The 17,315-nt window shown below is 35.0% G+C and overlaps 2 protein-coding genes across 4 annotated transcripts; both read left to right on the forward strand.

Annotated features, from left to right (window-relative positions):
- The first annotated feature begins 167 nt into the window (after positions 1-167).
- Positions 168-3,739, forward strand: LOC133861278 (putative pentatricopeptide repeat-containing protein At5g09950). Its single transcript, XM_062297028.1, has one exon. The coding sequence runs from the start codon at positions 192-194 to the stop codon at positions 3,420-3,422; it is 3,231 nt and encodes a 1,076-aa protein (XP_062153012.1). The 5' UTR covers positions 168-191; the 3' UTR covers positions 3,423-3,739.
- A 7,229-nt stretch (positions 3,740-10,968) lies between these two features.
- On the forward strand, positions 10,969-16,811 carry LOC133861369 (uncharacterized ATP-dependent helicase C29A10.10c-like). 3 transcript variants are annotated; one of them, XM_062297153.1, is made up of 11 exons: positions 10,969-11,095; positions 11,242-11,359; positions 12,179-12,757; positions 12,854-13,975; positions 14,068-14,392; positions 14,511-14,766; positions 14,864-15,080; positions 15,342-15,679; positions 15,867-16,001; positions 16,175-16,309; positions 16,484-16,811. In XM_062297153.1, the coding sequence occupies exons 2-11, from the start codon at positions 11,258-11,260 to the stop codon at positions 16,752-16,754; spliced, it is 3,480 nt and encodes a 1,159-aa protein (XP_062153137.1). In that variant the 5' UTR covers positions 10,969-11,095; positions 11,242-11,257; the 3' UTR covers positions 16,755-16,811. The 3 variants fall into 3 exon arrangements, with proteins under 3 accessions (XP_062153137.1, XP_062153136.1, XP_062153138.1); XM_062297152.1 differs by having other exon boundaries at positions 11,086-11,127; XM_062297154.1 differs by lacking the exon at positions 16,175-16,309 and having other exon boundaries at positions 11,086-11,127.
- Positions 16,812-17,315: the final 504 nt, after the last annotated feature.

A 17,315-nucleotide genomic window follows, 5' to 3' on the forward strand; every position in this document is an offset into this window, starting at 1 on the left:
ACCATATATATTGATTTTTACATTTTTCAAAGAAAAAAAAAAAAAAAAAAAGTAAAAATTGAATGGCATCAACAACAAAGTAATAACAAAGCATTTTACTCATAAGTGGGATTTTAGTATTTGTTTGAGAGCAAACCGTTAAAAGGCGCCAAAAGACATAACCCGAACGTTGCTGCCTTAGCAATGCTACCATGTTCCGGTGGTACCTTACATGCACTCATAGGCGCCTACCCTACAATTCAAACCCTGCTTTTACTACGCTCACTGTCTCACCCATTCCAGCACAAGACAACCCTATTTTCCTCAAACCTCTAAACCCAACAAATCACGTTAGACCCTCCCCTCCTATCATCCCCTTACAAAACTTGGTTGATCAGTACAAAACATCCCAGTCCCAAGTTACAACCCCACCCATCTCATCACATGTTTCGTATTCGGAAACGCGTGAATGTCTTGTTAGTCGATACCGAGATTCCTGTTGTCCGCAAGATGCTAGAGAGCTTCATTTGCAGATTTTCAAAAATGGGTTTGCCAATGATTTATTTCTGTGCAATACTCTTATTAATGTATATGTCAGAATTGGTGATTTGGTTTCAGCGCGTGACTTGTTTGTTGAAATGCCCGAAAGGAATGTGGTTACGTGGGCTTGTTTGATTTCGGGGTATGCCCAGAATCACATGCCTGATGAGGCGTGTGCGATTTTTAAATGGATGATTTCTGAGGGCATTTTTCCAAATACCTATGCTTTTGGTGGTGCTCTTCGAGCTTGCCAGAAATTCGGACCACGTGGGGTTGAATTTGGGATGCAAATTCACGGGTTACTATCAAAAACTCACTATGCACTTGATGTAGTGGTATGTAATGTGCTGATGTCAATGTATGGGAATTGTCTGGGTTCTGCTGATGATGCTCGCCGTGTTTTTGAGTATATACAGATTCGAAATTCAACATCATGGAATTCTATTATTTCAGTTTATTCTCATAGAGGAGATGCAATTTCTGCTTTCAAACTCTTCTCAAGAATGCAATTGGAATGTTCGGGATTCAGTTCAAAACCTAATGAGTATACTTTTGGAAGTTTAATAACTGCTGCTTCTTCATCAGTTGATTGTGGTTGGAGTTTGCTTAGGCAGATGCTCACCAGGGTTAAGAAGTCCGGATATCTTGGGGATCTTTATGTTGGTAGTGCTTTCGTAAGTGGGTTTGCCAGGTTTGGACTGATTGATTATGCTAAGCAGGTTTTTGAGCAGATGAGTGAGAGGAATGCGGTCTCCCTGAATGGTTTGATGGTTGGATTGGTGAGGCAAAAACGAGGAGAAGAAGCAGCTGAAGTTTTCATGGAGATGAGAAACTTGGTTGATATCAATCTTGATTCATACGTGATTCTATTAAGTGCCTTTCCCGAATTCGCTGTGTTGGAGGATGGCAAAAGAAAGGGAACAGAGGTCCATGCATACGTAATCCGAACTGGCTTAACCGATATCAAGCATGAAATTGGGAACGGGCTTGTTAATATGTATGCTAAATTTCATGCTATTGCTGATGCTTGTTCTGTTTTTAGACTCATGGTTAATAAAGATTCAGTCTCATGGAACACCATGATCTCTGGTCTTGACCAGAATGAGTGTTTTGAAGATGCAGTCAATAACTTCCAAGCAATGAGGAGAACTGGAGAGATGCCTTCGAATTTCACGTTGATTAGTACTTTAAGTTCGTGCGCAAGCTTGGGGTGGAAGATGCTGGGACAGCAAATACATTGTGAAGGGATTAAATTGGGACTTGATTTGGATGTTTCAGTTTCTAATGCTCTTCTTGCACTATATGCTGAAACTGGATGTCTTATGGAATCTGAGAAAGTTTTCTCCTTGATGCCAGAGTACGATCAAGTTTCATGGAATTCAGTTATTGGGGCTTTTGCTGACTCAGAGGCATCAGTTATAAAAGCTGTAAAATATTTCCTAAACATGATGCGAGCTCCGTGTTGTCTTAACAGAGTAAGCTTTATAAGTATTCTTGCAGCAGTGTCATCTCTTTCACTTCACCAACTGGGCCATCAGATTCATGGTCTAGTGCTAAAATACTGTGTTGCAAAAGACACTGCTATTGAGAATGCACTTTTGTCTTGCTACGGAAAGTGTGGAGAGATGGATGAATGTGAGAAGATATTTTCTAGGATGTCTGAGAGGAGGGATGAAGTAAGTTGGAATTCTATGATTTCTGGCTACATACACAACGAAGTTTTGCCCAAGGCCATGGATTTGGTTTGGTTTATGATGCAGAGGGGTGAGAGATTGGACTGTTTCACCTTTGCCACTGTTCTCAGTGCTTGTGCCTCTGTTGCAACACTAGAGCGTGGCATGGAAGTCCATGCTTGCGCAATAAGAGCTTGTTTAGAATCTGATGTTGTAGTTGGCAGTGCACTCGTTGACATGTATACTAAATGTGGAAGAATAGATTATGCTTCGAGATTTTTTGAATTGATGCCTATGAGGAATGTCTATTCTTGGAATTCAATGATATCGGGCTACGCCCGCCATGGACATGGTGACAAAGCTTTGGAGCTTTTTTCACAAATGAAGTTATATGGTCAAGCACCGGATCATGTCACCTTTGTTGTGGTCTTATCAGCTTGTAGCCATGTGGGCATGGTGGATGAAGCGTTTAAGCATTTCAGATCCATGAATGAAGTATATGGTTTGGTTCCTCGAGTTGAGCACTTTTCATGTATGGTAGATCTCCTTGGGCGGGCAGGTGAACTTAACAAAATAGAAGACTTCATCAATAAGATGCCAATGAAACCTAATGTTCTTATTTGGAGGACAGTTTTAGGGGCTTGCAGCCGAGCTAATGGTCGTAACACAGAGCTAGGTCAGAGGGCTGCTGAAATGCTTTTGGAGTTGGAACCTCAAAATGCTGTTAACTATGTGCTTCTTTCTAACATGTATGCTTCTGGAACGCGGTGGGAAGATGTGGCAAAAGCTAGAATAGCTATGAGGAAAGCAGCAGTAAAGAAGGAAGCTGGGTGTAGTTGGGTAACCATGAAGGACGGTGTTCATGTTTTTGTGGCTGGAGACAAATCACACCCAGAGAAAGATCTGATATATGAAAAACTAAAGGAACTTAACAGGAAAATGAGAGATGCCGGATATGTGCCCGAGACAAGATTTGCACTATATGATCTTGAGCTGGAAAACAAGGAAGAACTCCTAAGCTATCACAGTGAGAAGCTAGCAGTCGCTTTTGTTCTCACTCGCAAGTCAGGGTTGCCTATAAGGATAATGAAAAATCTCCGGGTTTGTGGTGACTGCCACACCGCCTTTAAATATATATCAAAGATTGTTAGTCGGCAAATAGTATTACGGGATTCAAACAGATTTCATCATTTTCATGAAGGTAAATGTTCATGTGGGGATTACTGGTAATCAACTACTGGATTAGTTTTTGGAAAATTAGAAATTCATAGAAGGTGCATTGTTTCTATTGGGTTAAGAATACAAAGGCACAGTTAGCAGAATAGTACAGAGAAACTTCCTACAGTTCCTTTGTATGGGAAGAGTTAAATACCAAGGCGCAGATTTATACTTTGATTGGCTCTCAAAGGCAGATCATGAAGGCAATTTACTCATGAAAAAGGGGATAAGGACTGGTTTTGCTGTTCTTTCTGCTCTAACAATGATGGATGTATTTCTCACATTTCTTTCAATTTTCAAAATGTTAAGCTGATGGGATTTGGGTTGTATATTTCTGAGATGGGAACATGGAGGATGCTATTTATACTGCTCAACGAATATGTTTACTAAAACCGTTTACAATGTAGATTGCAGCGAATAATAGGATCTTCAGCAAAGCTTTCCTTCTAATGAAAGACATCGAAAAAAAAATCATGCTGGATGTGCAGAAATAATAGTAGTTTCTGCTTGGCTAATCACCTTGATGTTTACTGTAAACAGGAAGTACGGCTTCGCAGATAGATACAGAACAAAAAGCTTTTTATTTTTTTAAATACAACTTCATTTCACAATAGCAGGGTTACAAGATTAAAATAGTGAGGTAAGTTCCTCAACAATGAACCCAAAACTGATATAGCTGAGCCAAAAATAGTAACCTAGTAGGGAAAGAAAGAATTTTCAATCTCAAAGGAATAAAAAATTTTCTGGCCTTATCTACCTTAGACAAAGCCAAGAATTTGTCAGTACCAAACAGACTTTGAACCAAATTGGTGTTGATCAAGGGCATGGCCCTTTGCAGAGTCTTCAACCCTGTCAAGATTAACAATCCCTTTGCAGGGGTTGAGATGTGGGCACCGATCCAACTCCCTTGCAGGGGTTGATGAGAGATAGGTGCAGCTATAAACAGAACAAAATCTCTATAGAAATGGTCTCCCACATAGACTAAAACCCAATCGCAAAAACCATAAAAACAAAAACAACATAAAAAAAACCCAAAATACATCATCGATGGCAGCCAGACCAAAGCTGGAGATCAGCGACGGAGGAAGCTGGTGGAGAGCAGCACAAGCAGCATCAAGTTGACCCCGCGTCAACACGTGAGGTGCACGCTCTAGCGCGTGTAGCTCACTTTTTGGCGTGTGTTGATCTAATGATGAAGCCGGTGCCGATGGATCGAAGCTGGAGGACCATGTAACCTGGTGGAGTGGAGTGTATGATGGAGATGCCTCCTAAAGTTAGTAGATTTGATTTGAAAAAAAAAAAAAAGAAAAAAAAAAAGATCTAAGAACTTCAAGATATCGGGGGAACCATGGCTTAGAACGGAAGGAAGAGGAGAAGACCGATCCAACTGTAGAGAAGCCGTTGACGGTGGTGCAACGGGTGGATAGAACCTCCAATGGAGGTAAAGCTAGAGAAAAACTTTAGCCAGATAAGGGCCTCAAAGGAGGCGTGAGCAGACTGAACATGAGCATATAGAGGAGAAAGTATGGAGAAGAAGAAGGTTGGGGAGGGAAGCTTTAAGCTTCCTTCCTACTGCTGGTGAACCAACCAAGCTTTTTCCGACATGAGGTTTTTCAAGAGAGTTCTCGAGACATTTTCAGACAGGAAGATTTTTTCTGAGCCGAGAAATTTTTTACAAAAAACAAAAAACTTTTTAATTCCTGCTGTTTACTTAAGTATTTTACTTGGTTTTGTGTTTTTAAGAATCTTAGATTCTCATGTAAATATGAGATATATAAGAGCATTCTTAGTAGTTTCACCAAATTTTACTACTAAAAATAGCTAAAAATTACTTTTCTTTATTCTAGTGGGCCACTTTTTTAAAGCATCTACAGTAACTTTACTATTTTAACTATCACTATCAGTATTTTATTTAAATAATATTTTTTTTAGATTATTTATTCTTTCTCTGTTTAATCTTTTTTGAATGTTTGTCTTTTCCTAACGATTATATTTATAAAAATTTATCTTTTCCTAACGGTCATATTTAGTGGTGTATTTTGCTGTGCAAGCTTGATTGTTCTTTGTTGGTTATTTTGGTTGTAGTCTTCTAGGTGTATTCCTTCAGGAATGTTTTGGAATAAATCTAGGGCTCTTATATTGGTAAGCTTTAACTAATATATGTTATAATATAAATTAAATTATTAAATTCATTATTTTTTTATCGACTTAAACTTTTAAAATAAATAGTAATTTAATATAATATTAAAGAAACTTTTTGTAGACTCCAATAATACAAATGAGCCGGTTCTGCCCAAGATTCATCCCAGTTGTTGCCATGCCATCATAGGGCAAACGGAAAATGTTAGATTTATAACATCAATACAACAACTGCACAACAACCCCTCACATGAGGGTGGATCCCACACATTGGGACCCACCTTCATGTGAGGAGTTGTTGTGCAGTTATTGTGATGGTGTAGTGCAAGAATCAAATCCCAGGGCCAACTAAATGACATATCCATGTGCTTACTTGGCAAGGTTTTGAACCTTGGGCTTTTCTAAAGTTGGCCCATAGTAAGATTTTGGGCCTCCACTGACTTATACTATTAAATATAAGAAGAATCCTACAACTATTAATTTAGTAAAAGTACTGTAGAAGACGATGAAGAACCCAAGCACAAACAAAATCAGTGGTGTTTGAGAAACCTTTTTAAGAGGGACTTGAGTTTTGGGAAAAGACTGACTTGATGCCTCTGTCTATTTTTTTGTCCAAATTTTAATGGATTGTCACGTGTCAACCAAAGAAGATAGACATATGGCACAATATAAAAAAATAAAATAAAATAAAGCATTCTGCATGTAGCGCCCTAAATTTTAAGTAATAAAATAAAATGTCTTAAATTAAAATTTAAGACTGAATAAAATAGACAAGTTTAGAATTGACGTTCGATTCTCATAACTCGACGCTCGAATGACTTAATATTGTAGAAAACAATATTCACGTCCAGCTGTGAATAAAATATGGGCTTTAAACACGATATTTTAATCTTAGATAAATAATAAGGAATACATGAATATTTATGAAAATAAATATTTCTTGGTCTTATTATTTATAAATCATGATTTTATAAATAAAGAATAATATTATTAGATTTTAATAATATTACAGGATTAATAAAGGGACAAACTGAATTATTCAGTGGGCTAATAATATTAATGGATAATATTATTGTGTAATATATATATTTGATATATATTTAAAGTATTATAATATTATTGAGATAATAATATTAACAATGAAACAAACTAGACTCAAAATGGACTTAGATTATAATTTTAATGAATTATTTATAATAGTAAAAATCTAATATGAAAATATCTATGGTAAAAATGTAATTAGTAAGTTTTGTAAAATATCTTTACAAGACTTAACTACTAAGTTTTAAACAAAATATCAGTGAATATTTTACTAAAGTTAATGATTAAGAAAAAATAAATATATTTTTCTACAAAAGCCGGCTTCTCTCTTCAATTCCCATGCCCGGTTCTTCCTTCCTCTTCTTTATTATTTTCTTCTTTCTTCTTGTTCTTCTGCCCAAGCACAGTCTGAACGAGAGAGAGAGAGAGAAGTGAAAGAGAGAGACTTGAGAGCAGAGAGTAAGATCGAGACAGAAAGATGAGACCGAGAGAGCCGAGCGATTGAGAGTGAGATTGGGAGAGTTGAGGGAGATGGAGCCCGATCCTCCATGGATTGACACCGGCGACACGAGTTCCGGCCGATTCTACCGGTGGGTCGACTCCGGTAATGCTTAGGACGCGATTTCCAGCGGAACCCAAGAGCTTGAACCCGCGACCCGTGAGCCTAACTTGACGAACCCGGGAGAACCCGTGTGACCCGATCTTCAGTGGCGAAGTTTGGCGCGATTTCCAGTGATTCCAGTGGATTTCCGGCGAAGACCCGTTGACCCTAGCAACCTAAACCGAACCAAGACCTGATTTTTTGATATTCAGTTTTCACAGGATGACTAGGTAGACAAGTAGATATAGTGGTTAAAATGCATGTGCAAATGGCTGGTCATATAGTAAGAGGTAGTATTATATGATGTATATTTACAATCACAGCTAATGCTATCTTAATGGGGACAAAGTTAGCAATTTAAGTTGCTGGTGGAGATAGCCTGTTTTCCTTCTTCCCACTGAGAATTTGAGTGACTTACATTGTTTTGTTTAAAGATCAACAACTTAATTGGTGTCTTGAACTTGATTTCCTGTGAAGATTTGGAAGGAATGATGAATTCTGCAATCTAGAACTTGTTGCACTTTTTTTTTCTTTACCTATTAATTATTATGTCATCCATATCCCTATATTGTTAGTTCTCTAATCCATTTTTGGAATGTCCAAAAAATGTAATACAATTTCAATAACTTTCAATACTGTGGCCACCAGTATTATCCAACTCCCAATTTTGTTGCCACAAGCCTATGGGTGTTGAGCCTTCACATCCAAAAGGATTGGAATGATCAAAAACTTAAACGTCCTGTCTCCCATTCCAAGGATTTAATATTCTTGAAAAGAATGTCTCAAATATTCTTGAAAAGAATGTCTGATTAACAGAAAGGCAAATAAAATTTAAAAATAACTCTTTCATTTTCGGCCAAAAAAAAAAAGAAAAAAAGAAAAAAAAAGCTATAGACTCCGTTACTAACTGCTTTCCTGGAGGAATTTTTCTTTTTCTTATGAAATATCATTTTTACCTTTTCTATAGGATTATATCCTTCACGAGAAGTTCTAAACTATTTCCCAATACGAACTTTTCCAAGAAATGATTCTTGTTAGGGCGATAAGCGATTAGAGTTACTCATGAATATGTTTGGGATTGGCTCGGATTAGTTCGGCTCAAAATTGGTTCATTTATTAAACGAATAGAGTTTGAACAAAAAATTCAGACTCGTATAAATTTAGGCTTGGTTCATATAAGCTCGGATCGATTGGCTCGTATAAGCTCGTATAACTTCATTTGTATTATTTTTATAATATTATTTTTAACTTTGTCATGAAAATATGTTAAGTATTTTTTTTTTTATTTTTTTTTTAAAGAAAGTTCTTCGTAATGTAATTTATATATAAGTTGAATTATTGTAATTGTGAGTTTGAATATAGATATAAGTGCATTTATGTGTATATGAATGTATAAATATACTATAAAATAAACATATAAAATTAAGATTAGATTATTTAAGATTTCAATTAATTTCTCTAATTACTCAAACAATAAATCTCAACCATAATTAGTATTAATTTTTTTTTTTAAATTAAACAATTGCGACTTTTACTTTATATATGGAAGGACTAAATAAATTGAGTAGCTCATGAACAAGCTCGAGATCGTTATAAAAATAAATGAATAGAGCTTGAACAGATTATCTGGTTCTGTGATAAGCTTGAGTTCAGCTCGTGTTCGAAAAAAATTAAACTAACCGAACTTGAACATTCAATACTTGGCTCGGCTCGGCTCGGTTTGATTACAGCCATGATTCTTGTACATCTATTGTACATCTCTTTTCTAAATTAATCATTGGATTTATACGACCCACAAGAACCCACATGTGAGTCCTACATATTCAATTGTTGATTTAGAAAAGAGATGTACAAAAGATGTAATGTAATATGTCTCAACTTTTCCTGTAAGCAAGTTGATTGCGAATATAGTTATATCAAAACTTTATTTTATTTTCTCAAGATTTTTTTTTTTTTTTTACAAAATTATCTTATTAATCAAATTAAATACATAATCAAGTGCTTAACGCACTCACAACAGATTCCTTTTGATTTTATCTAAATTTAATAAATAAAACTATTTTTTGCTTCCATATCCAAATAAAGTACTTTACAATAGCTTTCTTTATCTTTCCCAATACCATTAAAATATTATTTTTTTACAAAATACAACTTCCCGACTTAACTCTCACATTTTTTACAAAATCCAATACAGGCTTCGATGAATGATACACTTATTCTCAAATATTACAATTAATTGTTTAGTTTTTGTGAGTGCTCTTGCAACAAACCAATGCATGATACACTTATGAATCAATGAAAACATTTTCATCAGTCATGGATGGAAATGGGCAATGAGAACTTTCTTTTACTAGTGTAAAAATTAGAAGGAAACCAAAACCAAATGTGTTTCGGCACAATTTCTGAAAGCATACAAGCAGGTATATATATATATATATATAGATATAGAAAAGTACACATAACTTTCTCAAACTACCACCTTATTGTCAATGTCTCCCCTAAACTATCAATTGTGTCAATGTCCCCCCCTAAACTACTAAAAACTGTCAATATCCCCCTAATGACAAAAATATCATTCATAAAATTTTTAAAATAAAATAAAAACTAAAAAAATATTTTAAAAAAAATATAAAATAACAAAAATTTATACAAAAAAAAAAAAAATTAAAAACTGGTTTTTTTTTTTTTTTTTTTGTTAAAACAAATTATTTTTGTAAGTTTCAGTTATTTTTTCGTTTGGTTTTTTTTTTTTTAAAAAAAAATCTTTCTTTTTCGTTTTTTTAATTTAATAGAAAACTGGTTTTTCCTTTTTCTTTTTTGTTTTTTTTTTAAATTGTTTTTATATTTTTCAGTTATTTTTTCGTTTGTTTTTTTTTTTTTTTAAAAAAAAAAACTTCCTTTTTCGTTTTTTATTTAATTTTTTTTTAAAAAAATAATTTTTTAGTTTTTATTTTTAGTTTATATATATATTTTTTAATTTATAAGGACATTTTTGTCTTATTCAAAAAAAATTTAGGGTTATTTTTGTCTTTTTGTTGGTATTAGGGGGAACATTGACATTTTTTGGTAGTTTGAGGGGGACAATTGACACAATTTGTAGTACGAGGAATACATTGACAATTGAGTGGTAGTTTGAGGGAATATGTGTACTTTTTTCATATATATATATATATATATATATATATATATATATATATATATATATATATATATATATATATATATATATATATATATCCTCTTTTCTCAAGTACGTATTGAATCAATGCAAAATCATTTGTAATTTTGTAGGGCGAGGGCCGAGGGGCTTACGCTTAGCTTAGAAATTAAGCAAGGTGAGAGAGTGGGGAAGGGCTTAGCTTAGAAATTAAGCAAGGCAGGCGTCTATGTATAAAAAGTAGTGTAGGGAAACCTAGTACATAGAAAATCAACATCGAAGGTTTGAGAATCTCTTTTTCTTCCTTTTCTTCTTACTTTATATCTTCTATCTCTGCATGTTTCTGTCTTTTAATTAGTTACATTCCTGATCACTACCTTTTTCCTTTCTTTTACACTTGTTTTTATTTAATTACAATGTTCATCATCCTATAGTACGAAAATTAAATCAATTAATTATTCGAAGGTACGTAGTTGTCTACGTACAACACTTAACCAGGTTAATTATTAGTCGTACGGACGGGACGGGACAGGATGTTGAATGTTAAATACCTACGTAGCTACGAAGACATAACTTTTTTATGCACTAACAATTATTTTACTTTGATTTGTACTCATCGTCTCTTCTTTAGACCTTTTTCTCACTTTCGGAATTTGTGTTGCTTTTGATGATCATTATTTGCATGATAATGGGTGTTTAAGTACCTATCTTTATTTATGGCCATGTAGTAGCTAGCCATGCGATTGGGTAAATTTTTTCTAGCCTAGCTATTTTCTTCAGTACGGAAAGTTCTCTCTGATCTCTCTCTCCCTCCCTCCCTCTCCCCTTTAATTGGCATGCGTACATTATGAACTTCTGGGTTTTGGGAAATTGACGTCCGGCTGGTTTTGCAGAAATCACCCAGAAGAAATGGAGAAGAACAAGGAAGAACTTGATGGTAGAAGCTTAATAGACTTGGTGTTCTCTTGGTCTCTTGGGGATGTTCTCAATAAAGATTTTTACAAATATCAGGTTGGTCGATCTGTTTTTCTTCTTATCTAAATATATTATTAATCATATATATACACCCCATCTAATATCTATGGGTTTTTAAATTAAGAAATATACATTTATTAAATTGTAGGTAAGATTAGGAGCAGACATGCACATGTATCATATATATATATATATATATATATGACATGCATGCTAATGATTCATTATTAGCGGCGCGGCGACTTTTAGGTTGCCGCTAATAATCTCAACGCTAATATGATGAGGCAATTTCTTGTAGTGTGAATACTGTAAACAAATAAATCATCCTACCATAGTTGTCCAAACTATTTTCTATTAGTAATATAGTTTTAGAGTTGTGTTATTTGTTACATGGATTCCACGTGCATAGGTTCCACACTCATTGTGAGTGTGTATACAAAAACAATTTTCCATAGTTTTATCACTATGCATTTCTTTTCAAATTCAAGTTTTCAGAATCTTTTACGTTAAGTTTGAAGGGGATATTAGATTATAAGATAAGGTTACATAATAGCTAGCTATATATTCCTTATTGTATTGATTGTAATGATCAGGTTTGATTTGATTACTATAACTATCTTTAGCTTTACCTACCACAATTCTCTAATAAATACGAGTCTTTTATATTGTAAATTTTATGAAAGAATAAAAGTAATATGTAGCCCTTTTCGCTATTCTCTTTTCTTTATCTATTTCTTAATTTATGTGTACTTTAATTATTCATTCAATGATGTACATTTTGTTCCCACAAACATGTGTAGATCGATCTTCTCTCATGACATTTTCATTCATAACTGCGACATCATTTACTGACAGGTTAAAAAGATCCCAGAAACATTCTCATCAGTGCCAGATTATAAGGAGTCATTCGTTCCTTCATTAATTGAGGAAACACATGCTGATTTGTTTTCCAACATAACAACGTTGTCTCAAGCACCCACTTGTGAAATAGAATATGTTGTAACATCTAAAACATTTAAACCTCCCAAAGACTTGTTTTATGAAATTAAATTAGAGAGCATTAAAGATTCTGAGTTGGAGAGCGTGAAAGATACTAAGAAAGATGAAGGAAAATATGAACCTGAGCCTGGTGATATTATTGTCTTAACACATGTTAGACCAAAATGCATTGATGATTTGAAAAGGCCCAAAGAATTCTATCTTATAGCTTATGTTCTTCGGCCAAGAGACTTAGAGACAAAGTCTAGTACGGTATTGATACTGGCATCAAATCCCCTTTTAACTAATGAGGAATACAAGCACAATTACGAGAAGGGAACACTTTTCGCAGTTTATCTTATGAATATGACTACAAATGTTCGTATCTGGAAAGCACTGCACCTGGAAAGGGGGAACACAAACATTATTAAAACAGTACTGCAAGCCAATTCAGCTGTAAGAATTTTGACTCATTTTGCTCTTCAATGTATATTAGTAACCTTCTCTTTGAAGACTCGCATTACTGATGCATTATATATTTAATCCTAACAGGATGATGAAAATTGTTTGACTTGCTTTTCTAAAGGAAAAAACAGCCTTGCCTCTTCTAATCTACAGGGAAGGATCGGCTCTTATAATCTAAATGGCTCTCAAGAAGCAGCGGTTTTAAGCTGCATTGGTATGAGAGACTGCAATCATCAGAATCCTGTCAAACTGATATGGGGCCCTCCAGGGACCGGGAAAACAAAGACCGTTGGTGTCTTATTACATGCCCTCCTTAAAGTGAAGTGTAGAACACTAACATGTGCTCCAACTAACATTGCAGTTCTGGAAGTTACAACACGACTGCTGTGCTTGGCTAGGGCTTCGCAAGAGTATAACCCATATGGGCTTGGAGATATAGTCTTATTTGGGAATGGTAAGCGAATGAAGATTTATGATCGTTTTCAAACAAATAAAAGAATGAAGTTTGGTGAACGTAAAGATCTTCTTGATGTATTTCTCGACTATCGTGTTGATGTGCTTGTGAAGTGCTTTGCTCCTCTATCTGGCTGGAGAAATGGCTTAAAATTAATGGTATCTTTGCTTGATGACCCGAAGTCGCAGTATGAAAAATACCTGGAAAAAAGAAGGGAGGAAAACAATAAGGGAGATGATGATCCTTTGACATTTGAGGAGTTTTTAAAGAAGACATTCTGTTCAATTCATGAGCAACTGAAGTTTTGTATGGTTAATTTGTATACACACTTACCAACTTCTCTAATACCATTAGAGGTAGTGAAGGAAATTATTAGAGCTTTGGATCTGCTCAAATCTCTTGAAACTGGGTTGCAAGGTGTCGGTGTGGGTTATTGGTTTACAGAGTTGAGTATAAGAAAAGAGTGCCTTCGTATAATGAGATGTCTGACATTATCTCTGACATCCTCTATTCCAAATTTCACTAATAATTCTTTAATAAAAAACTTTTGCTTGGCAAATGCATGCCTAGTGTTCTCTACTGCATCAAGCTCTGCTAAATTATACAGTACTGAAGGAAGCATGGAATTTTTGGTTATCGATGAAGCTGCTCAGCTTAAAGAATGTGAAACAGCTATTCCTTTACAGCTATCCGGCGTCCGCCATGCTATTCTCATAGGGGATGAGACGCAGCTCCCTCCTTTAGTTAAAAGCGAGGTTAAAGTTTTATCCTTGTATTGGTTCTTTTATCTTTGCAAATTATGAACTCTTCCACTTTGTTTAACATGCTTGGAATGTGCATTTTTTAGATATCCGAGAAGGCTGAATTTGGAAGAAGTTTGTTTGAAAGATTATTCATGTTGGGGCACAAGAAGCACCTTCTTGATGTTCAGTACAGGATGCATCCATCCATCAGCTTATTTCCAAACGGGGTGTTCTATGGCAAACAGATTTCAGATGGTCCAAATGTTGAAGGAAGAGACTACGAGAAGCGTTTCCTTCAAGGCAACATGTACAGCTCCTACTCTTTCATAAGTGTAGTTCATGGAAAGGAGGAAGTTGGTCTCGGGCATAGTACCAAGAATATGGTTGAGGCTGCTGTGGTCTCTGAGATAGTTGCGAATCTGCATAAACGTATGTTTAAATGTTTGATTGGTAATCGGTCTAGGTTATTATCCTAGAAAATTTGCTTTTAGAAAAGTTGTAGACAAATGTTATGAATTCTTTTTACCATTTCTTGTTTTGGTAACAGAATTCCTTGACACAAAGAAGAAGGTCAGTATAGGAGTGATATCACCATATAAGGCTCAAGTTTCTGCAATTGAAGAGAGGGTCAGAAAATACAGCAAGTCTGGTAGTGGCTTCACTGTGAGTGTTCGCACTGTTGATGGGTTCCAAGGAGGTGAGGCCGATGTAATAATTATCTCTACTGTAAGATGTAACGGGAATGGATCAATAGGTTTCCTTTCCAACCGACAAAGAGCAAATATCGCACTAACTCGAGCAAGGTATTACTTGTATATACCAGATTATGCTGTAGCTGATAAACGTTTTTGTTTCTTTCGGTTTTGCAAATTAAAATTTGGTCACTGTTTCATTCTTCAGGTATTGCCTTTGGATTTTGGGGGATGAGGTGACTTTACTCAATAGTGGCTCTGTTTGGAAGGAACTAGTCCTTGATGCCAAGGAACGTGGGTGTTTCTATGAGGCTAGTGAGGACAAGAGCTTGGCTCAGGCAATTATTGCTGCCTTGGTAGAGCTTGGAGAGCTTGTTATTTTACTCAAAAATGACTCTCTACTTTTCAAAGAGGCTAAATGGAAGGTACATGCAATGTTTTGGTTGTCTATGCCTATTTGATGTCGTAAAACGTCTTATTTGTCCAATATTTTTTTATCAATGACAGATGAAATTCTCTTATAGATTCAAGTGAATCAAAGGATGGAAATATATGTAACTTTTTATAAAGATTTAATAAAGTGCTTTAAATAGTAGAGTAGACTCTTGGAAATTTTATTTTGTAATGGTTTGAACTGATCTGAATTTTTATGATGACATATTACGTACCTTAATTAAAAAATGCAGGTTTTCTTCGACAATGATTTCCAGAATTCTATTGCGAGGACTAGCAATGTAGAGACTCGTAAGGAAGTGCTTTCTCTTTTGGCAAAGCTTTCAAGTGGTTGGCATTGGCCCCATGAGACTAGTTCTCAACTTTTAAAGAGGTACAAGGTCGATGGGCAGCTGAATCTGGTTTGGACTGTAGATATTCTCAAGGAAGAATCATATCACATTCAGGTTATGAAGGTTTGGGATGTTGTGTCGTTATTTGATATACCAAGACTAGAAAACCATCTTAACATCATATTTAGGAGCTATAAAGATGATAAGTTGGATCGATGCAGACAAAGACGTGTTGAGGGGTATGAGCTTATCTGAATTTTCTTTTGAATCTGTTGTTCGTTAAACTGAGCAGCTAATATGTGTATGTTTTTCTAGTTAAATTTAAACTCTGAATCTGATGAATAAAAAGTATGTTATCAAGTAGTGTTTAACAGTACGAGGCATCTATTTGTGATACAACTGTTCATCTGTTTGAGTTTGCTATAGGGGCTTAGTTGTTCCAATGAGATGGCCGGTGGACTTAAGTAGTTGTCCAGAACTTGATAGTGTGCAGCACCTCACAAAACCGCTATCCTCACTCAATCTGAGGGATGAGCCAGAAACATCAATTGCAACTCCTGGGTGCGTGAAATACATCTAATATTCTAGTTAGACTTAAACTCTGAATCTGATGAATGGAAAGTATGTTATCAACTACTAGTGTTTAATAGTAGGAAGAATTTGAATTTGCTTATTATCTGAAAAGGGTTTGAATATATATGATATCACTTCTCATCTGTTTGAGTTTGCTATAGGAGCTTAGTTGTTCCAATGAGATGGTCAGTGGACTCAAGAAGTTGTCCAGAACCTGATAGTGTACAGAACCTCACAAAACCACTATCCTCACTCAGTGTGAGGGATGAGCCAGAAACATCAACTGCAACTCCCAAGTGCGTGAAACACATTTACTGTTCTAGTTAGACTTAAACTCTGAATCTGATGAATGGAAAGTATGTTTTCAAGTAGTGTTTAACAGTAGGAGGAATCTAAATTTGCTTATTATCTGAAAATGGTCTGAATATATTTGATATATACCACTACTCATCTGTTTGAGTTTGCTACAGGAGCTTAGATGGTCCAAAGACATGGCCAGTGGACTCAAGAAAATGTCCTGAACCTGATAATGTGGGCAACCTCTCAAAGACGTTTCCCTCACTTAGTCCGAGGGATGAGGGCCATGAGGCAGATGTCATGGTGTCGCATGGTTTGGACATCGAGAGAGTTACAAGAGCCAGCTCATCCAGTAACGTGGAAACCTCAACTGAAGCTCAAATGCCAAGTGTTGCAAATAACTCGAGCTCATCTTTTATCTTCAAGTACTGCTCGATTTTGTAGTTCAATTGCTCGGGTGCTAGATTGAATTTCTTATCCAAAGTTGTAACACCCCGATTCTAGAACGGGTAAATAAATCATATATTTCTATATGTAAAATTTACATAAATATATGTCTTAAAGAATTCCCACAGATTAATTAGGGTATCTATAATCTTTAATATGTTCTATAAATCATTAATGTAATCATCCAAAATTCTAGGGAAAAATATAAAATAGCTCCCTAAACGAACTAACAATCAATTTTAAATAGTCCATTGAATTTTCAAATGTATTAATGTGACCTATCAAACTATCAAAGTGTGTCAAAAATGCAATTTTTATCGAAATATTCCTATAATACCCATATTCTCTTAAAAACTAAAAAAACAAAAACTAGACTAAACTATTTTTTTTTTTTTTTTAAAAAAAAAAATGTAAAATCAATCCATCTGGTTGGCTTAAATTATGATTTAAAAATGCTATAAAAAATAATTAAAAGGTCTTCAAGTAGGCAAAAAATAGCATTTTAATCATTATAATCAAATTCTGTCAAAATATTTTACGGATTTTGTTAGTGTCAAC

The sequence above is a fragment of the Alnus glutinosa genome, chromosome 2 (genome assembly GCF_958979055.1).
Source record: "Alnus glutinosa chromosome 2, dhAlnGlut1.1, whole genome shotgun sequence".
NCBI lineage: Eukaryota > Viridiplantae > Streptophyta > Magnoliopsida > Fagales > Betulaceae > Alnus > Alnus glutinosa.

Coding starts and splice junctions, on each gene's coding strand:
- LOC133861278 (XM_062297028.1), top strand. CDS start 192: ATGTTCCGGTGGTACCTTACATGCACTCATAGGCGCCTACCCTACAAT.
- LOC133861369 (XM_062297153.1), top strand. CDS start 11,258: ATGGAGAAGAACAAGGAAGAACTTGATGGTAGAAGCTTAATAGACTTG. Junction 13,976..14,067: donor CTCCTTTAGTTAAAAGCGAG/GTTAAAGTTTTA, acceptor TGCATTTTTTAG/ATATCCGAGAAGGCTGAATT. Junction 16,002..16,174: donor ACATCAATTGCAACTCCTGG/GTGCGTGAAATA, acceptor AGTTTGCTATAG/GAGCTTAGTTGTTCCAATGA.